Raw genomic sequence first — 27,370 nt, forward strand, 5'->3', positions numbered from 1 at the left:
GAGAAAAGCCTTATAAGTGTGATATTTGTTCTAAGCAGTTTAATAAAACCAGTCATTTAAAATCACATATGAGGATTCACTCTGGAGAAAATAAATCCTTACAAGTGCGAGATTCGTCTTAAGCAATTTCTCAATGTCTCAAGCCGGTCCTTTTAAATCACAAATCATGACTCACACTGGGATAAATCCTCACAGATGTGAAATTTGTTTGTAACAGTTTACTGCGGCAAGTGCTCTGAAATCAGATATGATGACTCACACTGGAGCTTACAGCCTTACAAGTGCAAAATTTGTCTTAAGCAATTTACTCAAGCCGGTCATTTTAAATCACATATCTTGACTCACACTGGAGTACATTTTCAGATGTGAAATTTGTATGAAGCAGTTTACTGCGGCAAGTACTTTGAAAAGACACTTGAGAATACACACTGGAGAAAAGCCTTGCAAGTGCAAAATTTGTTTTAAGCAGCTTACTGGAGCCGACCTTTTGAAATCACACATGATGACTCACACTGGATAAGCCTCACAGATGTGATATTTGTGTGAAACAGTTTATTCTTTTTCTTTTATATAGGCAGTACTGCCTGTTTTTCTTCAACGGTGCCTTTCATTCTGTCCCTAAATTGTCATTCCATCTTTTCCTTGGGCGTCCCATACTTCTGCCTAACGGTGACTTGTCCCTGGCTATTCTTACAATTCTTGATTCAGACATCCTGCTTATGTGTTGATTCCACTCTTCTTTTCTGTTCTTTTCCCAGATATTTATATTGTCTACACCACATATGCATCTGATTTCCTCACTTCTTACCCTATCCTGTAGTCCTTTTCCAGCAATCCTTCTTAAGATCTTCATTTCGTTTGTTTCCAGAGGTCTTCGTGTTTTGCTTGTATCTGGTCTTGTTTCGGCCGTTATTCGGGCCTTTGTTTCCACTCATAGGTGTTTGTTTTTCCAAATTGTGTCGTTTAGGCATCCAGCCGTTCTACTGGCTTTAATTATTTGGCCTTTTACCTGTGATATTATCGACTGGACTAGTATTCTTTTTACTGATGAGTCAAGATCCTTTGTGGATCCGACAGACACTGCACTGTCGGATCCACAAAGTGCAAGTCTTGACCTCATCAATAAAAAGAATATTAGCCCAGTCGTTAATATCCCAATCGACATGTTCTGGTTCAAAACTTAAACGTGTTATACGGTGTGGACTCGTTAACAGTAGAGAAGCAGCAGCCATTCTGGCTCTGATTCCAAATTCCCTTAATCTGTTTATAACCAAATTGGCACTTTACGAACCGAACATTACGAGCCACAGGCTATGGAAAGCTCATTTTGCAGTTGTCTAGCTATAATATGATGTGTACGCAAAGTCTTAAGATGTAAATAGCGTTTATCTGCTGGGTTCGTGAACCAGGGAAGTCTTGGAACTGGTCTTCTTGTGTATCCTCCACCTTCTCTATACCTTCTTAAAGTACTTAAAATACTGGATTGGTGGATTCACATAGATATCGCCGCAACCGTCCATCTCAAATTAAAGCTACAATTTGGACTGCTTGTTCTGACGTTATTTTACTCATTTTTTGTAAAAAACCGCACTTCCTCTTTGAAAACTCAAGCAGACATAGTGCACAGATCAAATTCTCGAACACAACTGTACAAAATAGATATTCTTCTTTGACATCATTTTGTTTATTGTTTTTTTTTTTCGGCAAAAACACGCTTCAACTTGAAATGTTATGGGTTTGTAGCAGAGTTGGGTCGGATACTGAAAAAAAGTATCCGGTTACCGGATACGGATACTCAAAATGTATCCGGATACTTTTTAAAAAAGTACGAATACTTTCATTTAAAAATGTATTCGGATAGTATCCGGATGTTTTTTTCGGGTACTTCCTAGGATACTTTTTTTAAGGACATAAATTATTAGTATTAGAACTATGTGATATGCATGTATTTTTAATGTAATATATAATAATAAAAATACATTAAATGATGGACAAAGTGAGAAAGAAATCAGAAAGTACTCAAAAAATTGTTTATTGCTTATGAATAATAAAACTAGAACATAAACTTATAAGGAAACATTAAATTAAAATAAAAACGTACTAATACAGAAAGTATTCCAATTGCTGACGAAGTCAGAAGTGAAGTGCCTTTGAAAGTACCAATACCTCAAAAGTGTTCATCGCTTAAAGCTTTTCTTTTAGGCGTATCCATCATAGTTGCAAAAGAAAAAAGTCTTTCAACTGGTGCTGACGAAGGTAAGCATGTGTTGTACTTTATTGACACCCTTTTTAAGATTGGGTATTCATTTAAGATGTTCAAATTGGTTCTTTTGTCCTCCAAATATCTTAGCAACTCCAACTGTACTTTTGAAGTTTTATTATTGATGCTGGAACCCTGTTCATTCTGTGTATAATTAATAGTACAGCTGTTGTCCACTTGATAAATATTTAAAAGTATCCGAATATCAAAAAAAGTATCCGGATGACGGATACTTTAAAATTTGATCACGGATACGGATACCGCATACAAAATTTAAAAAGTATCCGGATACAGCTTTCGGATACATAAAAAGTTTCCGGATATTGTATCCGGATACAGAAGTATCCGGATACTACCCAGCTCTGGTTTGTAGACACCTAAAGGAGACGATAGATATCCGAGTACATGTCATTGCTATAACATCTGCTAAAAATTCAAAAAAAAATTAAGATTTTTTTCTGTTTTAAAAATTACGCGATACTTTTTGTGATTAGTGTAGTTACTGCATAAATTTGTCTGTATACCAAAATGTGTACATTTGGTTTATATTTTAGGTTGTTCGGTGAATAACACCAGAATAAAAATTATGAAAACACCTGAACATTCATCTCATGAAGAAGAAGATTTGGGTAGTAGCATTGAAGAAAGAACATTAAGCAAAAACATGAAAGTTCAAACTGGAAGTGGACCTTACAAATGTGCAATTTGTTTAAAACAATTTACAGCAGCATGTACTCTGAAATTACATATGATGACTCACACTGGAGAAAATCCTTACAAGTGCGAGATTTGTCTTAAGCCATTTACTCAAGCCGGTCATTTTAAATCACATATCATGACTCACGCTTTAGTAAATCTTCACAGATGTGAAATTTGTTTGAAGCAGTTTACTGCGGCAAGTGCTTTGAATAGACACTCGAGAATACACACTGGAGAAAAGCCTTACAAGTGCAAAATTTGTTTTAAGCAGTTTACTCAAGCTAGTAATTTGAAATCACATATGATGACTCACACAGGAGAAAGTCCGTATAAGTGTGATATTTGTTTTAAGCAGTTAACTCAAGCCAGTAGTTTGAAATCACACATGATGACTCATACTGGAGAAAAGCCTTACAAGTGTAAAATTTGTTTGAAGCAGTTTATTGAGGCACGTGCTTTGAAAAAACACTTAAGAATACACACTCAAGAAAATCCTTATAAGTGCCAAATTTGTTTTAAGCAGTTTACTCACTCTGGTCATTTGAAATCACATATAATGACTCACACTGGAGATAAGCCTTACAAATGTGAAATTTGTTTTAAACAGTTTACTCAAGCCAGTAGTTTAAAACCACACATGAGGACTCATACTGGAGAAAAGCCGTACAAGTGTAAAATTTGTTTGAAGCAGTTTACTGAGGGAAGTTCTTTGAAAATACACTTAAGAATACACACTGGAGAAATGCCTTATAAGTGCGAGATTTGTCTTAACAAGTTTACTCAAGCCAATAGTTTGAAGTCACACATGATGACTCACACTGGAGAGAAGCCTTATAAGTGGGATATTTGTTTGAAGCAGTTTACTATAGCCAGTAGTTTGAAATCACATATTATGGCTCACACTGGAGAGAAGTCTTACAAATGTGAAATTTGTCTTAAGCAGTTTACTCATGCTACTAATTTGAAATCACACATGATGACTCACACTGGAGAAAAGCCTTACAAGTGTCATATTTGTTTGAAACAGTTTACTCAAGCCAATAGTTTAAAATCACACATGATGAATCACACTGGAGAAAAGCCTTATAAGTGTAAAATTTGTTTTAAGCAGTTTACTGAGGCAAGTGCTTTGAAAAGACACTTGAGAGTACACACTGGAGAAAAGCCTTATAAGTGCTAGATTTGTCTTAACCAGTTTACTCAAGCCAGTAGTTTAAAATCACACATGATGACTCACACTGGAGATAAGCCTTACAAATGTGAAATTTGTTTTAAACAGTTTACTCAAGCCAGTAATTTAAAACCACACATGATGACTCATACTGGAGAAAAGCCGTACAAGTGTAAAATTTGTTTGAATCAGTTTACTAAGGGAAGTTCTTTGAAAAGACACTTAAGAATACACACTGGAGAAAGGCCTTATAAGTGCGAGATTTGTCTTAACAAGTTTACTCATGCCAATATTTTGAAGTCACACATGATGACTCACACTGGAGAGAAGCCTTATAAGTGTGATATTTGTTTGAAGCAGTTTACTGAAGCCAGTAGTTTGAAATCACATATTATGGCTCACACCGGAGTAAGTGCTCACAAATGTGATATTTGTTTTAAACAGTTTGCTCAAGCCGGTAATTTGAAATCACACATGATGACTCACACTGGAGAAAAGCCTTACAAGTGTCATATTTGTTTGAAACAGTTTACTCAAGCCAGTAGTTTAAAATCACACATGATGACTCACACTGGAGAAAAGCCTTACAAGTGTCATATTTGTTTGAAACAGTTTACTCAAGCCAGTAGTTTAAAATCACACATGATGACTCACACTGGAGAAAAGCCTCATAAGTGTGATATTTGTTTGAAGCAGTTTACTCATTCCAGTAATTTGAAGTCACACATGATGACTCACACTGGAAAAAGCCTCGCAGATGTGAAATTTGTGTGAAATAGTTAGCCCTAGCGCAAATTGAACAGCGAGAATCAATCTGCGTCGACGATATGCGTGGACAGTTTTGTGAAACACGCTTGTAAACTAGATACCGCAAATTGGACCCACACTGCGATCAGTGCATGCTCTCGCAGGTCTCACTTGGGAACGTTTGTTTATTTTTAACAGTTGTTTATTTAAAATAAACAGTTGTTTATTTTTACGTGTTTTTGTTTGAGAGATGGGCATATAGAAACTAATTTAACTCATTCGGGATCATCCCTGGATATAATACCAACCACGAGGACGAAATTTAAAGACAAAGTATGGGAGAAAATAGAAAATGAAGTAAATACGGATGGTAATTACCTTAAGTAATTTATTGTGATAAATAAAAATATTAGTATAGTTTAGTATAGTCAAAACCCCGAGTAAACACTGCTGTGTCATTAAATTCTGATAACTTTATTACTAGTAGTCTAAATAAGCGGCGATATCAAATTAATAATCAAAGTTATGCCTTTACAAGAACACATTATTAGAAAAATAAATTTTAGTTTATTGTTTATTAGAAATATCCCCTTTCCAATATCTTAAATCTACAGATTATCACTAAAAAATTATTTGAGTGATTATCTGTGAAGATCGTAGTATTACCCTCAAATTCAACTTGTCGCCATATTATATTTGTGTTTATGCTTAAAATCAAAATATGTACAGTCGGAAAAATGAAAGAATACCCATGCGTCATCGATGATATGCATACGAATCAAATCAAAAATTTCTATTAGTTAAAAGAAAGTCTAAACTAAGTTAATACTGAAAATAAACGGATGTGACTACTACCCCACCATACGATTTTTTGCTACGTAAGAATGTGTCAAAAAGTTTTTGTGATGTTATTCATTTTCTGATAATATATATTTATTGGTGATAAATGTTACTATTACTACCGTAATTAATTATTTGATATAGATTAATAATACAAAAATAATGAGTAAGCAGATATAGTATGGTTCTTTTCATGAGCATTTTTCAGTGCGTCACAGTTTTTCGATTTCTCTCTAACGCAGTAAGTATGTGACAGAGAAAAACGCACGTCGCAGATTACATTTCGTCGGTGACATTATAACATTTAATCTTGTTGTCAATAGATGGCGCTAATAATATAATATTAAATAATATATTATTCTATATGAAAAAAATTTATAAGACTATACAAATCAAAGAAAATACCATTTTATAAAAGCAATAAACACAATTGATTTGTTTGTATGCCAAATTGCAAATAAAATGTGACAACTGTCAGATTTAACTAAAATGTCATGTTAGAATAAATGTCATAAATGTGTATTTATCACGGACTAACCTTTTTTCTATCATTTGTGACGCACTGAAAAATGCTCATGAAAAGAACCATATTATGAATTTCTCCATGTTAAAGTTGCCAGTGGACATAAATAGTAACAGGAATTTAAAAAATGTCGTTTATGTCAGCTGCATTAAGTGATTAAAATGAAAATAAACTTAATGAATTCAGATCATTAGGTATCCAGATCATTTTCCAGACATTATCTGCAAATAAATGTACATTCGAAAAAATATACTAATCTGTAATTTCATACACTATGATTGAAAAGTAATATGTACACGTTTGCCGAACTCATAGACAGAAGTTAACCATATTGACAGATGATTACTTACAAATTTTATTGACGTATTTTAATTAAATAAATACTTACCAAACCAAAAATACAATATAATATCAAAATAGCTCTTAAAAGAACTGAATTAATTCAAGTAAATACGACTGATTATTAAAATTTATAAACTCTACCGAACCCAACCCAGTTTCACTGTCAAAGTGACAGAAATCGAATCAGTCAGATTATAGTTGACAAGCACGATTACTCGAATAGTAGTTTAAACAATCATTATATCTACTCATTTTGAGTGTTTTTCTAAGAATGACATTAGAAGTACAGAAATAGTCAAGTGTGAGTTTAAATTTTCTACTAAATTAATATAACTACGTTGAACAATTGTATCGCCGTCTCACTCTGTCAATTATAAATATGTAACTGCGTATGTCTTGGATAACGTTTTTGCTTTGTAGACAACACTTAATAATCTATCTCTCTCGTTTGTTATTTATTGAAAAAGGCAGCAAATCCAAAATATGTGCTTGATATGATCGTTCATGGGTATTCTTTCATTTTTCCGACTATAGATAATGTTATTTTGTGAGGATCAGTAGCGGAGGGATTATTAAATAACTGATATTATTTTAAATATGTATTATGTGCAGAAATAAAACACTCAGTGTAAGATATGTTTTTATGCCCCCCCTTATGATCAAATTCAATGTTTTCGAAAGTCATGCTGCTATGAGTACTAGGGAGGTGTTAGGTATTTAAAACCAGGCGCGGATCCAAAGGGGGATCAATGGAATCAATTGCCCCCTCCTTCAGACCTCGCCTGGTATGATACTGACACTGTTTTTAAGAAAGAGATTACTATTGAACATAAATAGTGAATTTTGTGCCCTGTTGATAACTAAATAACTGAAACATAAATATGGCAGAATTCCTTGGAATCGAAAATTATTAATAGTCTTTGGAACGCAATAAATGAAAAAGTCCCACAATAAATTTGTTTATTGTTATTATTAACAATCTGTTATCTGTTTATAGTTATATTAAAATAGTGATTGTCGGTGCTATGTTATGGTAATTTGATCATTTAATAAAACACCCCGACTAAGAGCCGCTTTTAGAAGGATGTCCAAAGTATTATGTAACAGAGACCTAAAATTGGTATTAAGGATCCGACTACTTCGCTGCTATGTGCTCTCGGTCTTACTGTATGGTGTCGAGTCTTTTATTGTGAATAAAATCGATCTAAATCGCCTTGAGGCTCTCGAAATGTGGTGCAATAGAAGAATTTTAAGAGTTTATTGGAGGGAGAAGATACCAAACTCCACAATACTAGAATGTCTCAGCAAGACTACTGCGATTATAAAAAGCATCAAGAAGAGATAGCTGGATTATTTCTGACATTTAATGAGAGGTCCCAAATATAGAATGCTACAAAATATTATTCAAGTGAAAATAGCAGGCAAACGCAGTCCAGGACGAAGAAGAACTTCATTAAGATATCTATGATGGTAACCAACGTTCTGAAAGGACATGGTACATGAAGAATAAGAAAATAACAGCTCATCCCGAAAAAGAATCCTGCTTACGCCAGTCACGAGAAAATTTTTATTTCATTGCCCCCACCTTGCAAGGTTCCTGGATCCGCCGTTTTTTAAAACGTTACAAGTACGGAAATACCGATATTAAAGTTGCCTACTCGATTTAGTACAAGGATCAAATACATAATAATAATAATAGGTCTCTCCTGTGAGAGTTTTTTGTCAGTTCTTCTATCAGGCGCGGCCTTCTGCGAATGGGGGATGCTTTCTGGGTATTCGTAGCGCCAATACCCAGAGAGTAGCAGGGATACTTGCCGTGGAACAAAAACTGACACCTGGCAGTAGGTATAAAATGCACACCCATGAGAATGGAGATAAATAATTTATGTTTAGGATCGCTGCCTGGGGATCGCCAGGGCACGTCTGGAGCCGGTGCTGGACGTGACAGCATGCGGGACGTCGGTGGCAGGGTGTTGAGGAGGCGGGCCCCTGTCATACAATCAGCTACAGCCCAACTACAACCACAAGCGAGCCAAACAACAACTAGAGCTCCACCCGCCGAAGGTGCTGCGCTGGATCATCAGCCGGCGCTCACTCAAGCGGGACGACTGAGGCAGCGCATGAAATGGACTGTGACCATTAATGAAAACATTTTGCGCTTCTATTACAAGGTGACAAACCTCGGTCAAGAAACAATCGGCTACCGACAACAGCTGTATGCCGAATTTTGTAGGACGTACCCAGATATTCAAGTATCGGAGCAAAGAGTATCAGATCAATACCGGGTAATCATAAGGAACAACCTTATCCCAGAGACTAGACGCAATTCGATCAAAAGCGAAGTCGAACGGGAGATTAATAACCAAGAACAAGTTTTAGATCAAGTCCCTAATGAAATCCTCGATGAGCAGACTCCTGAAATTCCCATGCCAGAAACTCAACCTGATAATACACAGCAGGAAAACAACGAGTTGCGCGATAGTCTAGCAAACGAAATGGCTCGTGCCGTACAAGAGTTTAATGGAACAAACCCACTTAGCAGACCACCGCTACCACGAATAAACTCTTGTAAGAAACTAGGTGCGCTGTTACAAATTGTGAACACTGAAGTCCTACCCAACTATGTCGTAGAAGCTCATACGTTAGAATATTTGCATATGCTAATCTACTGTGCAGCAACAGCAATTGCTAATGTAATGGGCGTTAAGATCAGAACACGACGGGTTACTAATAACGAAAGAACTGGTAACAGAATTGCACCCTGGGAAAAAAGACTGCTCGGAAAGATCGAATTATTACGTAGGGATATTGGTATAGTCACAGAATACATACGAGGTGTAACAAGTAGAAAAGCTGAAGAAATAGTGTTGACTACCGCAAGACACTCAAGATATGATCCAGAAAACAACACAGCCTATCAGTGTCTGGATACATTAAAACAAAAGCTCTCCGTTTATTCAGGACGACTAAGGAGGTACAAAGTTAGTAACAACCGCAAAAGCGACAATGCTCTTTTTGAAAGTTCTGAAAAGGCGTTCTATCGAAAACTCAATTCCACTGTAGAACGTGTCGATAAGACTTACCCAAGCCAAGAAGAAATTCATGAGTTTTGGGGAAATCAACTTTCCACGCCAGCTGCTCTTAACAACAATGCTGGATGGATAGAAGATACGACACAGAACTGCCAACACTACATTACCATCCTTTACGAACCCTTCACTACTGAAGAAGTCTCAAATACCATCAAAGAGCTTCATAACTGGAAATCTCCTGGACCAGACGGAGTTCAAAACTTTTGGCTCGAGAAGTTTTGGAGTGTTCATGAATGCTTATCAACGCTAATTAATCATGTTATTTCTAATCCGCAGGATATACCATCATTCCTAACTCAGGGAACCACTTATTTAATTCCGAAGGATCAAAATAACACCCAAGATCCAGCCAAATACCGCCCAATTACTTGTCTTCCAACTTTGTATAAATTGGTCACATCCTGTGTAGCCCGGCGTATCTACCAACACTGTGCTCTGAACAATATCATAGAGCCTCAACAGAAAGGATGCGCTAAGGGTTCCATGGGTTGCAAAGAACAACTCATCATCGACTCAGTTATTTCTAACCAGGCATATTCCAAAAAGAGGAATCTTTTTACTGCCTTCATTGATTACAAGAAGGCCTTTGATTCAGTGCCGCATGAATGGCTTATAGATATATTGAGAATATATAAAGTAGATGATAATATAGTGACCTTTTTAGAGCATATAATGACGGAGTGGAAGACTCGAATTCACCTTCAAATACCTGGTGAAAATAACATCGAATACTGTAAAACAGCTGCTTCGCTCACACCTTAATAGTAGAAATTTCATTATTCATTTGGCATTGTTAAGTGGACAAAAACGGACATAGAAAATCTTCATCGAATACTGTAAAACAGCTGCTTCGCTCACACCTTAATAGTAGAAATTTCATTATTCATTTGGCATTGTTAAGTGGACAAAAACGGACATAGAAAATCTTCAGCGAAAAGTAAGAACGCACCTCACAAAGGCACAAAAACACCATCCAAAAAGTGCAGTAGAGAGAACGACATTACCACGGAATTTAGGAGGAAGAGGACTTGTGGATATAGGTGAGCAATTAGACAAACAAATTCCTAATTTAAGATCTTATTTTCAGATGCAGGTTGAAACATCTACTCTACATCGCGCTATCTGCGCAGTAGATGACACAACACCGATAAAACTGAGGGAAGCAGAACTGCGCATAAACCACCTCACTGACGAAAAAGTGCGCGCTTGGATGGGTAAACCTCTGCACGGGCGACATCCCAATGAGGTCAGGCAAGATTATGTCGACAATATAGCGTCGACCTACTGGTTGACATCAGGAAAGATGTTCCCTGAAACGGAGGGTTCATTATTGGCCATTCAGGATCAGGTTATACCAACCAGAAATTACCTGAAATATATCATCAAAGACCCTCAAGTTCAAAACGACAGATGCCGATATGGATGTCAAGCCCAAGAAACCATCCAACATCTTACAGGGTGCTGCCAGGCATTTGCTGCAACTGAGTACAAGGAACGACATGACGCAGTGGGAAAAATCCTTCATCAGGAGATAGCTATCAAGCTGGGACTTCTCCAAACCGACCATCTCCCATATTATCAATACTTCCCTGAGAGTATGCTTGAGGATGGCAACTACAAGCTATACTGGGACCGCACTGTGCTCACAGACCAAACAGTGGCGCATAATAGACCAGATCTCGTATTAGTCAATAAATTAACGAGACAAACCACCCTCATTGATGTGGCGATTCCTAACAACAATAATCTACGTACTAAATTTACTGAAAAGATCGCCAAGTACAGAGATCTGGAAATTCAAATACGGAGATAATGGAGAATGCAAAGTACCCAGACGATACCGATTATTATGTCTACTACTGGAGTCATTCCGAAGACCCTCCTCGAAAGCATAACAAAGCTGGGTCTTAATGAACATCTTTATAAGACCATGCAGAAAGCAGTTCTACTCGCAACGGCCAGATGTGTACGAAAATTTTTGGGAGATACACCTGCATACCAAGTCACCTAGGGCTCGATAACACGGAAAGAGTCCCACCAGAGCTCAATCCTTTTGATACCGTAGGTATCTGGGATGAGTCAAATTTCCCCTTAGAGGGAGTGTGAGCCGTTTGGCTAAATCTGATTATAATAATAATACCAAATCACCTAGGGCTCGATAACACGGAAAGAGTCCCATCAGAGCTCAATCCTTTTGATACCGTAGCTATCTGGGATGAGTCAAATTTCCCCTTAGAGGGAGTGTGAGCCGTATGGCTAAATCTGGATAATAATAAACCGACTTTGGTATATCCTGCGGATTAGAAATAACATGATTATAAACCGACTTTATTTCCAAAAAATAATAAGTATAATAAACTGTACATTCTCTAAAGTAGAGAGCGAAGTTTATTTTTGCTGTGTTCTAAGACACAACAAAAATATTCTTCCACTTAACCCCAATGTAATAGTAATTTTATGGCTCTAACTAAGTAGTAGTAAAGAATATAATATTGAACAGTAAGATAGTAAAAAATGCATCTCACAAGGAAGACGGACCCACTTACTTTTTGATTACTATGAGAAAGAGAAAAAAAATCACGGCACCTTAATTCTAAATGTTTAAGAGATGGCGTTTAAGCAAGAATTTAAATTTTGGTATGTTACATGTTTTTAATGTAGATGGAATTTTATTGTATAAACTGCTGATTTGATAACTATAAGAGCGTCGATAAAGCTCACTTGAAAAAGGAGGAATAGTCAACAATCCCCTATTTCTTATATTTATATTATGAACATCAGAGCGATATTTTATTTTGCGATGTAGGTAAGATGGTTTTTTATTTACAATTACTTTATGACAAAGAGTGAGAAAATGATGTTTTCTTCTATTCTCCATATTTAGCCATTTAATTTCTTTTAATTTATGCAATACTCTTTGTCACTTTCTTATACCAAAAATTAAACGAAGACACGAATTTTGAACTTTTTGGATCTTATTTTTATATACTAGAGTTAAATTTGGTCCATACAATACATCCGCGTAATTAAATAATGATAATACAAGTGTTTCACAAAGCTGTTTTTTCATATGAATTGAAAATAAATGGCGATTTCCATAAATCATTTTAATATTACAGTTTTACATTTTAATATTACAATTATTTTAAAAAACCGAAGCTCAAATCTAAATAACCACACACTGGAAGTTTGCTTTAATGATTTAGTTTGTTTATTACATTTATTTCTTCTACACTTTTGTCACGTTTTATTCTTGTTTTATATAATATAGTTCCTGCATAAATTTATCTTTATACTAAAATGTGTACATTTGGTTTATATTTTAGGTGGTTCAGGCAATAAGAACAGAATAAAAATGAGGAAGAAAACACCTGAACATTCATCTCATGAAGAAGAAGATTTGGGTAGTAACATTGAAGAAAGAACATTAAGTAAAAATATGAAAGTTCAAGCTGAAAATGAACCATACACATGTGCAATTTTTTTAACACCATTTACTGCAGCATGTACTCTGAAATCACATATGGTGACTCACACTGGAGAAAAGCCTTATAAGTGTGATACTTGTTTGAAACAGTTTACTGCACCAAGTGCTCTGAAATCACATATAGTGATTCACACTGGAGAAAAGCTTTATAAGTGCGAGATTTGTCTTAAGCAGTTTCCTCGAGTAAGCAGTTTAAAATTACACGTGATGACTCACACTGAAGAAAAGCGCTATAAATGCGAGATTTGTCTAAAGCCGTTTATTCAAGCCGGTCATTTAAAATTGCATATGATGACTCACGCTGGAGAAAAACCTCATAAATGTGAAATTTGTTTGAAACAGTTTATTGTACCAAGTCGTCTGAAAATACATATGATGACTCACACTGGAAAAAAGCCTTACAAGTGCGAGATTTGTCTTAAGCAATTTACTCAGACTAGTCATTTGAAACCACATATGATGACTCACACTGGACAAAAGCCTTATAGGTGTGATATTTGTTTGAAGCACTTTACTCAGGCAAGTAATCTGAAAGCACATTTGAGAGTACACACTGGAGAAAAGTATTACAAGTGTCATATTTGTTTGAAACAGTTTACTCAAGCCTGTAGTTTAAAATCACACATGATGACTCACGCTGGAGAAAAGTCTTATAAGTGTAAAATTTGTTTGAAGCAGTTTACTGAGGCAAGTGCTTTGAAAAAACACTTGAGAATACACACTGGAGAAAAGCCTTACAAGTGCGAGATTTGTCTTAAGCAATTTACTCAAGCCGGTAATTTGAAATCACATATGATGACTCACACTGGACAAAAGCCCTATAAGTGTGATATTTGTTTGAAGCAGTTTACTCAGGCAATTCATTTGAAAACACATTATTTAAGAACACACACTGGAGAGCAGTTTGAAGCAGTTTACTAAATGCAGTAATTTGAAGTCACACATGATGACTTACACTGGAAAAAGCCTCGCAGATGTGAAATTTGTGTGAAACAGTTCAGCCCTGGCGCAAATTGAACTTAAAGCGAGAAACAACCTGCGTCGACGATATGCGTGGACAGTTTTGTGAAACACGCTTGTAAACGAGATACCGCAAATTGAACCCACCCTGCGATTAGTGCATGCACTCGTAGGTCTCACTTGGGAACGTTTGCCATCGGCGTACAGTTTTCGTGGCCCGTGACTCACTGCCAGTTGCTTATTTTTACGTGTTTTTGTTTGCGAGGTGGGCATATAGAAACTAATTTAACTCGTTCGGGATTATCCCTGGGTATAATACCAACCACGAGGGCTATATGAGGACGAAATTGAAAGTATGTACGCCTGTCAATGGGAGCAAGAATAGGATATTACCTCCGAATTCTATCCTACTGCATGGATTTTAATGAAATTTTGGGCCTAGCCTCTACTTATCTCCTAATTCAAAGTCTACCCTATGCCGATGTGCGCTTTTATCTTGGGGGTGGTTTCCACCCCTTCTCGGGGGTGGAAAATTTCTTGGTTAAAGTAAAAACGGTAGTGGCTAGAGAACCTAATTCTTAGCAAAACCTGTTTTACAATTTTTTTTTGAAAACTCAATACCTTTTGAGATGTTCGTGGTTGAAACTTGGTCATTTTCATTGAAACCTAACACCTTTTCGAACGGTTTTTTGCGAATATCTTACAAACTATGCATCTGACTAAAAAAATTATATAAAACATTTTTGTAGCTTATAAAAATACAAAGAAACTAGATCCTTCATAAATCTAGTTATAATAGAAAAAGAGATATGGTAGGTGAAAAGAGTTTTTTTTTTTTGGTGAATGCTCAAATCGGTGTATTCAACTTAAAATAACAGAGAAACGGTCGATTTTAGGTGTATAATGCTGCCAATACATATTGTCGTGCTTGAAAAGACCTTTAAAATGTTGAAGGTAGATTACATTCAAACAAAGCGAGATATGCTGCAAAAAAGTTTATGACTAATGTATTTGAAGAAAAAATGAGAAGTATATTTAACCCCTCATGCACCAGAATTTTAAATTTATCATTTTACTTCTACAATACCTTTGATTATATGTAGTATTATTTCTATGTTCAAAAAGTTGGACGGGTTTAAAATAAATGGTTTTTAAAAAAAATCAGATTAATTTATAGAACGCATTTTTAAACTTTCTTAAAAATCTTCCTTTTTCTACATGTAACTTGAAAATGATAATAGATAGAGATACAATAATGAAAAACAAAAACAAAATTTTTATCTAACAAAACCCCACATTTTTGTGAGGTGTCTTTTTTTCGTATCTCATCATTTTCGAGTTACATGGAGAAAAAGGAAGATTTTTAAGAAAATTTAAAAATGCGATCTATAAATTAGTCTTATTTTTTTCAAAAACCGTTCATTTTAAACCTGTCCCACTTTTTGAACATAAAAATAACACTATAATAAAAAGTATTGTAGAAGAAAAATGATGCGTTTAAATTCTGATGGATGATACTTCTCATTCTTTCTTAAAATCAATTTTTTTCACAGCATATCTCGCTTAGTTTGAATGTAATCGAAATTTAACGTTGCTTATTTTAAAGGTCTTTTTAAGCACTACAAAAGGTATTGGTAGCATTATACACCTAAATTAGACCGTTTCTCTTTTATTTCAAATTTAATACACCGATTTGAGCATTCACCAAAAAAAACAAACTCTTTTCACCTACCATATCTCTGTTTCTATTATAACTAGAAGATTTATGAAGGAACTAGTTTTTTTATATAGTTTTTTCGTTAGATGAATAGTTTTTAAGATATTCGCAAAAAATCGTTCGAAAAAATTCTAGAAGTTTTCAAAAAAAATTTTTAGAAGTTTTTCCTTAAAATTGGATTCCTTAGCCATTTCCGTGGTTATTTTAACCAAAAAATTCTCCACCCCCGAGAAGGGGTAGGAACCACCCCCCAAGATAACAGCGCACATTGGCATAGGGTAGACTTTGTTTCTTGAGCTATTCTCTACTTACTATCAAAATATGTATGTAGTATATAAGTATGTATATAGTAAATCGATGTAGTAGGATGAACTTCGGAGCCAAAGGGCCTAGCCGGGTAAGATGATGAAAAGTGCCCCCAACTCGATTCGAATTCCATATAGGTCACCGTTTAGCATATATAGTGAAACTAACTTTCTGTAATTTTTAGCCCCCTAGGTGGTCATGTGACCTACCTAGAGCCTAAGGGGCCGTCCATTGATCACGTGATATTTTTTTTGGCATTTTTTAACCCCCCTCCCCATTGGTGATACATGGTGAGGTTTAAGACTTACCCCCCCCTACCCCCTATATCACGTGTATTTTTTAGGATCTACAAAAAATCTATTTTTTAATATCTATAAAATACACGTATAGTAGGTAGATAAGTATCATCAAATTTTTTTATAAAAAATTAAAGACTACAATAATAACGTTTAGAGGTAGACAGAAAGGTTGCAGGTTGTTTTTGACTGACAAAAATAATGAAAAAAATGCGAAAAACATTTTTGTACTAAATTAGTATTAAATACTAAATGTATTATACATAAACATTATTTAATGTACGGTATCCTCGGATCACTAATGAGCAAGACCTTCTTCAACACGACACCAATAACTGGATAAGCATCTAGCAAGTCAGTTGTTGGCACAGTGCTTTGTTGAAGATCAACATCAGTTTCATCAAGCCATTCGGCGTCATTATGTATTTTCGCGCACAGATAATCTCTCTCGATCTACTGTTCGATCGTCTCGTGAGGATGCAGGAAGGATGAACATTGTGCATCTGTAGAGTATTATTGCTCAGATTCAGTTGCTTGTGACAAGTATTCACATGCGCTTTAGCTTTTTTCTTTGAACAGAAGTCCAGTGCACACCGCTGACATGTCCTTTCAAAAGTATCTGATGATCCTTCTGCAGGCTAGGGCAATACACGTCATAAATCAATTTGCCGAAGCCTTCATACGTTGGAGTAATTTCGAGAGAACGTCGCAGAAGAAATGGAGCATGATGGATCTTGTCATCATGCTCTTGAGGCACTGGAATATAATATAGGCCACCGAACGAGTGCAAAATCGGGTAAGGAGGTATAACGAATCGTTCCGAAAGAATGAATCTTATAGAACTCCGCATATTATATACCTAAAGCAAATATTGACTTTCTCACACATGCTTGCTATACCACTGCTGGGAAGACAGATCTGGAATAAAACTTTTGACAATGTTATCTGGCTTGACATACTCTGCTCTCTGCTACGACGCCATGACCGTCAATAACCGTATTCTATATAATGATAGACCGTGATAATAAAAGTTCTTTTTTCAAGGTCATGATCTTTTGTTCTCCCTTGTTCATCCAAATGGGTTCCATAAGAATCATGTGGAAGTGTAAGTCCAGATAATTCCGGGCTGAAAGGCGCCATTCTTCTCTCAACGCGATTGAACGCGCTTATACCAAGTGCATTTGTAAAGATAAATATTGCTCTAGATCATGCTTGACAAAGTTGTGTAGGGCATGAGCAATACTTTTGAAGTATTGATGATACATGAGCTAAAATATTGAGTTTGTCAATAGAATAGTATAATATTTTGATCACCCTGTACAAAATTGTGTAACAATAAACATATTATGTTTGAATATGTCAAATACTCTATTGTTGAGATCCAAGAAGAAATGTGCCTCCGATTCTTACATAGATTCGTAGATATTCAGTGCCAAAACAACAGAATAACTCCCACCATTTTACCAATTTATCAGATAGTAGGTATAAAGCACTTAGAAAAATTACCATGTAAAGTATACCGTGTCGCTACAGAAATTTGGGTGGAACCAAAGAAAGTTAATGTGTTGTTGGTTTATATAATATTCGAATGAGAAATGATTTTTTTTATCAGTCACACGTGCAGTCACACCAATGCCACTTTCGATTTTTGTGTGCATTTGACGAAAAAATAAATACATGTAACGCCACTTTTCAGTTGAGTTTCGGGGATTTTCCTTAAAAAATAAATACACGTGATATTATTACTAGACCCCCTCTCCCCTTGTGATGTTTCGTGATTTTTTATGGAACCCTCCCCCCTTTTTCGAGCCTCACATGATTAATGGACAGCCCCTAATTAGGCTTTTTATGTTTTTATTTTTTATCTCAGCCGCATCGAGAACTAGCGAAAAACTTTAAATAAAAAATTTGTAAGATTTAAAAAGTTCTGTGCGAAAAAAATATTTTTTTAAATTTAAATTTTAGAACGATTTTAAAATTTTAAATGAGTATAAAAAAATAACTAAGACATTCGTTTTCACGAAAAAAATATATAACGTGTATTTTTGCATAATGTTTCACCCTAAATTTTTTCAAATTTTTAAAATTAGTGAAACGCACCTTTAATAATAAAAAACCGCAATTTTTCGGTTTTTTTTTCGTTTTTTGATATAAGTTTATACATATTTTTCAAAAAAGCTAACGCCGTCACAGGAGTAGGTAAAAAACTGAAAAATAATTGGGGTTTGCTTAATAAAAAAAGGGGTAATGGTCTGAACTTTTCAAAGAAAAAAAGATAGTACGCCATTGATATATTTCAAATTAACAATCATTTTTGAATTCCTCATTCAATTTGCGATAAAAAACTATGTTCTCATTTTTTCATCCGAGGCGCTGTTTTGCTGCAAAAAATAAAATATCTTAACGCTTCCAAAGTGTTCGAAATAGTTTTTATAATGGATGTACGAGTTTATGTATGTAGATGTAGAAACTACTAATAGAAGTTCGAATACTTTGTAAGGGATAAGATGTTTTATTTTTTGAATAAAAAAGGCGCGTCGTATGAAAAAATAGGAAGAAAGACTTTTTGTCACAAATTGAAAGAGGAATTTAAAAAGGATTGTTAAATTGAAATATGTCAGTGGCGTACTATCTTTTTTCTTTAAAAAGTTCAGACAATTACCCGTATGCGCGCCAATGATACATATAAAATTCTTAATTGTATGTCAAAAAATGCACAACTACCTCTTAAAACTCGCCAAATTTTATTACAATGTTGCCAGCAGTTTCGGCAAAATCGTAAAAAATGTGTAAAATTTTGTTTTCTTCAACCGCTTCAACTTCTTTTGTATCTTGAAAACGGATGGCATTACAAAACATTTTTATTAAGCAAACCCCAATTATTTTTCAGTTTTTTACCTACTCTAGTGACAGTATTACCTTTTTTGAAAAATATGTATAAAATTGTATCAAAAAACGACCGAAAAAATGCGGTTTTTTATTTTTAAAGGTGCGTTTCACCAGTTTTAAAAATTTGAAAAAATTCAAGGTGAAATATTATGCAAAAATACACGTTATATATTTTTTTCGTGAAAACGAATGTCTTAGTTATTTTTTATACTCATTTAAAATTTTAAAATCGTTCTAAAATTTAAATTTCCCGCCAAAAATTAAAAAAAAAATCGGACAGAACTTTTTAAAGCTTACAACTTTTTTATTTCAAGTTTTTCGCTAGTTCTCGATGCGGTTGAGATAAAAAATAAAAACATAAAAAGCCTAATTAGGCTCTAGGTGGGTCACATGACCACCTAGGGGGCTAAAAATTTCAGAAAGTTAGTTTCACTATATATGCTAAATGGTGACCTATATGGAATTCGAATCGAGTTGGGGGCACTTTTCATCATCTTACCCGGCTAGGCCCTTTGCCAAATACCCTTATTGATGCCCTAATAGGAAATGAAATGAATACGGATGGTACCTTAAGAAGAAACAGTAGCTATCAACAGGTAGCAACAAACGCGTTCCAAGATTGTGGCTTTAATTTTGAATATTTTGTCGAGATATTTGGCACACTTAATTTTTAATATAATAAAGAATGGCGGTACAGAGCCCAATTTCAGAAATATGTTAGTATGTGGAAATTACTGTGTAACTAAATAGAATATTGCAAAAAGGAGCCTGTACCGCCATTGAAAAAGACAAAAAATTCACTTTTTTCAAATAAAATTTTTTATCCCGTGCTTAGATTTTGTGTCACATTGGAACTACTAAAAATCGATTTTTTTGTAACAAGAAATCGAACGTCACTGACTTGGCAACATTTCGCGCCTATGTGTATAAAAATTATTGTTTTTGATAGTATAAACGTCACTGTCAGTGTCGAATTACCGACGCACTGTTGCCTCACTTTTGAAAGTTCACAGAACTTTCGCCATCTTGGACCGCGTTTGTTGCTACCTGTTGATCACTACTGTGTGCTCTTAAGTAATTTATTGTGATAAGTAAACATTTTAGTATAGTCAAAACCCCGAGTAAACACTTCTTTGTCATTAAATTCTGATAACCTTATTACTAGTAGACTAAATATGCGGCGATACCAAAAACACGTTATTAGATAAATAAATTTTATTTTATTTTTTATTAGAAATATCCCCTTTCTGTAGGTATAAAAATGTATAATTTCTTAAATCTACAGATTATCATTAAAAATGATTCATGTTACTTAAAACCGTGAGTGATTATCTGTGAACATCGTATGATCGTGAACCTCAAATTCAACTTGTCGCCATATTACATTTTTGTTTATGCTTAAAATCAAAATATGTAGATAATGTTATTTTATGAGGATCAGTAGCAGAGGGATTATTAAATAACTCTGATATTATTTTAAATATGTATTATGGGCAGAAATAAAATACTCGGTGTAAGATATGTTTTTATGCGCCCGCTTGTGATCAAATTCAATATGAAATACCGATTTAAAGTTGCCTACTCAATTTAGTGCAAGGATCAAATACATCAGTATTTATACTCAGTACCGCTGAGAACCGGTATCAAAAGGAACAGTTCCAAGTCCGCACTGATTTTACTCGTCTCTACTTCTACTTGTGACAGCCAGCGGTTGGGTTTAATATGCGCTCCGCTAGAAAAATAAATACACAGGTCGCCCGTCCCGCCGGCGCAGCTTGTGTCTCGGTTGGGTTCAATTTGCGCCAGGCCTTCTTGGTGCAAGAAATTTGAGAACACACTGGGAATAAGCTTCACAAGTTTGATACTTTTAATCAATTTACGTAAATTTGACATCACGTTTGAAAAGACATACGTTGGTGTGTTTGTTTAATGTAATTTATTAATGCTTTGTATTTTAAGAACGATCTCAGAAGTGGAAATCGAAACGCCAAATGAAGAGTACAGGGGAAAAACAAGGAATGTCACATTTTATACATATTGAGATAAATACTAATAAAGGTTTAATTCTTATGATACCTAAAAAGTACTTAAGGTGAGATTCTTAGCAGAATTCTAGCAATTTTTATTCTATAATCTCAATATAATATGAATCTATATTAACTTATTAATTTAATGTCCGACTGGTCTATTATTTGACAAATAATGACATTATTTCGAAGTCTGTTAAGTACGATATAATGCCCAAGGGCGTGTTATTGAAAAATAACGCCCTAGGGCATATTAAATTTAAATAACGAGTTAAATACTGTCAAGTTGACAAATAAAACTTTAAGTAAAACTATGGTTGCCACAATTACGTTACGACTATTTCTGGTAAATGTACTTATTTGAAAACTAATTAATTCAACATTCATTCAAATTTTTCGCATATAAAGAATAATTTAGTCGGACATTAAACGTTGAAGGCACCACGGGTATTATAATAATAACGCTTTCGGTCAACGTATATACCTCGGGCCGAAGGCCCTCGGTCTATACACCATTGACCGCGAGCGTTATTATCCTTATAATATCCTTGGTACCTTAATAACTATAATGATGCGCCAAAAAACTGCTAACATTCGTTATTTTTGTTCAGTGGCGTGCGGACAATCATGTTCCTTCGAAAACTTCGAATGGATAAAAATTCTTAGAAATTTTATATAGACTGATCTTTATTCTTTATGTTATTGTCTTGAATCGATAGCCATCACTCAGTTTTTGCTACCACATGGCGAGAAAAGTCCAAATTAACGAAAAAGTGACATTCCTTGTTTTCCTGTACTCTTCAAATTAACTTAATTTTAAAGTAAAATTGTGACTTATTCCCAACAAAAATAGTAAATAGCCTTTTAGTCGAGGAAATGAAGCTGAAAAAATGGCAAAACCTCGCAATTTTTTCGTCCAGCATCGATTTGTACAAAAATTTGGAATTAGGCTCATTACACCCTCTAGATCATTTTCTATATTGAGCCGTTGTACGCTTTTGGTTTTTAAGGGTGAAAACTACCCCTAATTGTAAAAAATTATAAAATAACATTTTAAACTTTAATATTGTCAACATTTGGTTCTTATTATTTACATAATGATTGTTTTATGCTTTAAGATATACTATCATAATATTTCAACCCTTAAAACCACCCTTGTTGGAGCTATATATAAAAAATTTACTTATCCTAAAAGAATAATTTCGGCTTGCATCGATTTACATAAAAATTTGGGATTAGGATCATCTCACCCTCTACTTCATATTCTGTATCATGCTTAAGGGCGTTGATTATTTTTAGGGGTGTAAACTATCCCTTACTGTCAAAAATTATATAAAAATATTGTAAACTTTAATATGAGTAAAATTTGGTTTTGATTTTTTAAATAATGATTGTTTTATACTTTAGGATATACATAATATCATAATATTTCAACCCTTAAAAACCACCCTTAATGACATTACAGTTTTTATAAGTAGATATTTTAATAGATTTATACAGAAATAAAATAGATTTAAAGAATTACAAAAACATTTATTTACACAAAAATACGAATTTACAAATATGTACAAATACAAATAGTTTTTTAGTCATCTTCCAGTATACAAACCGGTTCTGTGGTACTGTACATACATTGAAAATTATCCATAAGCGGACTATTCGAATTTTTCGAAAAAAAAATTGTTTTATAAACATAGCTCCTTCATTTTTGGCGATAAAAAGTTTTTTTCAAAAATGACTTCATAGGATTTTTAAAGAGTTATAAGACTGTAAACTAGATTCCGTAAGATCCCTTAGTTTTTAATTAGGGTGGGTTTAAATGGCTTGAATAAGGGTGTGTTTGCTCGTAAATAGAGGTTTTAAACAGCTATATCTCGCTAACTGTTCACTGTAATGAAAATCCATGTACAAGGGAATTTTAGTTATTAAAAAAGCTACAATTTAGTAGTCCGCCATTTTTTTCGTATCTCCAGTATTTTCGGATACATTTTTAAGTAAAAGGTGAAAAATGGGAAATTGCAAAAAAATAATTTTTCTTAAACTCCAATTTTTCTAAAATTAGGCCTTTTAGATAGGTCAAACTTCTTGGTTGTATTGATAATACAAATATAAAAGGAATTACATAAAGGTGAAGACAAATTTTTAATTAGGAGGATAGTTAGGTGGTTGTTTTCACTGATTTTTTCATAGAGGAAAGCAGGTACCGACCTTTTTTTGATCATAAGTCGCTTAATTTTTGGGCTAGAAACTTTTATTATTATTTTTTGAAAGGACTAACTGTATACTTGAAAAAATAGTATTTAAGTTTTTCTCGAAAAATGCAAAGTTTTTCCGTTATTTGGCTTTGAATATTTCAAATTATGTATTTGACGAAAAAAGCTAATTTTTAACATGCTGTATCTCGGTTCGTATTGGTCTTAAAGATATCACAGAAAAAGAATTTGGTTTGTGTTACTAAAAGATACAATTTACATATCTACAGTTTTTTTGATTAAATGCATATTGTTCGAGGTATTCTCAAAAAACCCTGTGAAAAAGTCGATTTTTTAGTCTAAAAACTGTTACTTTCAAGCGCGAATAACTCGAAAAATATTAGTTTTACGAAGAAAATGTAAAAAACATTTTTTTCTTAGAATTACTTTTTACATCGAATTATATGGTTAAAGTGTAATAAATAATTCCCGCACACGAGATGGGGTGGCAACCACCCCCAAAGTTTTAGCGTACAGCGGCATGATATAGAAAATGATCCTTGGACTATTCCCTACCTCCTGTGAAAATTTCAAGTAAATCCATGCTGGATGAAAAAATTGCGAGTCAAAATGCTTCATTTCCTCGACTATTTATAATTGTGAAATTTATTCTAAATAATTTGCTGTTTCTCTCATATTCAGTATACAATTTCAATAAAGATATTAAATCAATTTTTTTCTCCTCTTTATTTACATTTTCCTTCACCTCAATATAAAGATGTTATTAATAAAAGTTCTGCAATTTTTGTAGACGCGAAAAGTTTGGTACACTTCCCGTCATAAAAAAATGGTACACTTTTTTTCCCAATGTAAACCTGTGTTCAGACTGGATACAATAGTTCGTGAATCACTTCGTTGTTGCCATAACAGATAACGGAATTGCACTAAATCTAAATACAAAAAAAATGACGTTTAAAAATGTATATAGGTTTTAGATAGGTATTATTTTTATCACTAGCAATTAACCATCATTGAAGAAACCTGGGAAAGCTTGGACGAAGATGAAAATTTATAACGAAATTTATTTCTCAGTGTGCAGAAGATTACAGGAAGTGATTAATAATAATGGAGCTATGACAAAATATTAATATTTCAGCAGTTTCGAATTGTAATACATATATTTAAATTCCACACTTAACTATAAAAGTTATTCATATTGTATTAATTTCAGATCAATTTTTTTCCCATGTGTTTAGTCTAGTATTCCACAACTCAATAGAGTTTTTATTTACAGTAGGTACAATTTACGAGAAACCAATCACGCTTCTCGATTTTAAATTAAACATAAGAATTTAAAGTTATGTCTAGATTTATTAACTATCATTAAATTGACTTACTTAATTGAGATGACTGGCAACGTTGCCCTAGAAATTAGAATGACACATTTGGAAAGATCAACTTACACAACTTGAAAAACTCGATTTTCGGTTATAAGAGTTGTACCAGTTTTTTTTTTGACGCGAAGTGTACCAAATATTAAATATTTTAAAAACCGAGGCTTAAATCTAAATAACCACATAAGCACTGGAAGTCTGCTTTAATGATTTAATTTGTTTATTACATTTACTTCTTCTACACTTTTTTCACGTTTTATTCTTGTTTTATATAATATAGTTTCTGCATAAATTTGTATTTATACGAAAATGTGTACATTTGGTTTATATTTTAGGTTGTTCAGGCGATAAGAACAGAATAAAAATGATGAAAACAACTGAACATTCATTTCGTGAGGAAGAAGGTTTGGGTAGATACATTGAAGAAAGAACATTAAGTAAAAATATGAAAATTCAAGCTGGACATATACCATACACGTGTGCAATTTGTTTAAAACAATTTTCCCGTCGATTTAATCTGAAAAAACATTCGTTAATACATACTGGAGTAAATGCTCACAAATGTGAAATTTGTTTGAAGCTGTTTACTCAAGCCAGTAGTTTGAAGTCGCACATGATGACTCACACTATAGAAAACCCGTACAAGTGTGATATTTGTTTTAAGCAGTTTACTAAAACCAGTCATTTGAAATCACACATGATGACTCACACTGGAGAAAAGCCTTACAAGTGCGAGATTTGTTTAAAGCGGTTTACTAAAGCTACTCATTTTAAATCACATATGATGGCTCACATCAATCCTCATAAATGTGAAATTTGTTTGAAGCAGTTTACTGAGGCAAATAGTTTGAAAAAACATTTGATAACCCACACTGGAGAAAAGCTTTACAAGTGTGAAATTTGTTTTAAGCAGTTTACTCGATCCAGTAGTTTGAAATCACACATGATCACTCACGCTGGAGAAAGTCCTTACAAGTGTGATATTTGTTTGAAGCAGTTTACTGAGGCAGGTAACTTGAGAAGACATTTGAGAACTCACACTGGAGAAAAGCCTTACAAGTGTCATATTTGTTTGAAACAGGTTACTCAAGCCAGTAGTTTGAAATCACACATGATGACTCACACTGGAGAAATGCCTTATAAGTGTAAAATTTGTTTGAAGCAGTTTATTGAGGCAGGTTCTTTGAAAAACCACTTGAGAATACACACTGGAGAAAAGCCTTATACGTGTGATATTTGTTTTAAGCAGTTTATTAGAGCCGGTCATTTGAAACGACATATGATGACTCACACTGGAGAAAAGCCTTATAAGTGTGATATTTGTTTGAAGCACTTTACTCAGGCAATTAATTTGAAAACACATTATTTAAGAACACACACTGGAGAAAAGCTAGATTTATAGTTTGACGGACTGTGGACGTAGACGCGCTGGCGACGCCGACGTAAGGAACGGACTGTAACTATTATGTCAATTTATAAATCGACGGAGTGGAATTTTTACGCATGAGTAGAGAGTAGAAACAGTGGCTCTGGACTAGCTAAGCTAGAGTTTAATTCAACATAACCTCATAACCTGTAAGTTATAGGAACAATAAACAAACTGTGTTTATTTATACTATTATTTAAAATATTTATCCATTTTGCGTGTTACAATGGATTATGAAATACACGAAGGTATGCTCCTTGGTGCTGTGGGATTTCTAACTATTTTGTTTCATTACTTGGTCTTTAAAATGTTTATTGGATTTATCGTATATGTGTGGATAACCCCGAATTAGGCTAATTAGCAACTCATATTTAACTGAAATATTGAAATTACATTATTATGATATCTTTTTATTAATTATTAACGTAACATCCATTGTAACAAATAATTAACAAAATTCGAAATGTTGATAAACAACTTTACAAAATGGAAAGCAGAATTCTTCCTTTTGATTGGTCAAACGTAAGAAACGCACTGTAAAAGATGAAAGTTCGCCAACTCTTCCGTTCCAGTACGTTTCTCTTACGTTCCGTCATGCATGCGTTTACGTTCATTTATAAACAAAAGTACACAAAATTCTGTATTGATCTTCTTCCAGTCCGTTTACATCTACCGTCAAACTATAAATCCAGATCTACACGTGTCATATTTGTTTGACACAGTATCCTTGAGCTAGTAGTTTGAAATCACACATGATGACTCATACTGGAGAAAAGCCTTATAAGTGTGATATTTGTTCCAAGCAGTTTACTCAAACCAGTCATTTAAAATTGCATATGATGACTAATACTGGAGAAAAGCCTTTTAAGTGTGATATTTGTTTTAAGCAGTTTACTGAAGCAGTTTGAAGCGAAAAACAATATTTGTTTATCAAATAAATATTTTTTCCTGTTTTCGGACAACAGTAAAATGTATTTCGAATTAAATAAATTATATACATTC

At 34.1% G+C, this 27,370-nt stretch overlaps 2 protein-coding genes and 1 pseudogene across 2 annotated transcripts; all 3 read left to right on the top strand.

Moving 5' to 3' along the window:
- Positions 1 to 7,214, top strand: part of LOC126887261 (zinc finger protein 665-like) — an 80,785-nt pseudogene extending 73,571 nt beyond the window's left edge.
- LOC126887269 (zinc finger protein 239-like) lies at positions 230 to 27,370 on the top strand. The gene is made up of 2 exons (XM_050654686.1): positions 230 to 2,256; positions 25,278 to 27,370. Exon 2 carries the CDS (start codon positions 25,307 to 25,309, stop codon positions 26,342 to 26,344), a length of 1,038 nt encoding a protein of 345 aa, XP_050510643.1. The 5' UTR covers positions 230 to 2,256; positions 25,278 to 25,306; the 3' UTR covers positions 26,345 to 27,370.
- Positions 13,030 to 14,082, top strand: LOC126886305 (zinc finger protein 239-like). Its single transcript, XM_050653178.1, has one exon. It carries the CDS (start codon positions 13,030 to 13,032, stop codon positions 14,080 to 14,082), a length of 1,053 nt encoding a protein of 350 aa, XP_050509135.1.

Source organism: Diabrotica virgifera, chromosome 6 (assembly GCF_917563875.1).
Source record: "Diabrotica virgifera virgifera chromosome 6, PGI_DIABVI_V3a".
Taxonomy (NCBI): domain Eukaryota; kingdom Metazoa; phylum Arthropoda; class Insecta; order Coleoptera; family Chrysomelidae; genus Diabrotica; species Diabrotica virgifera.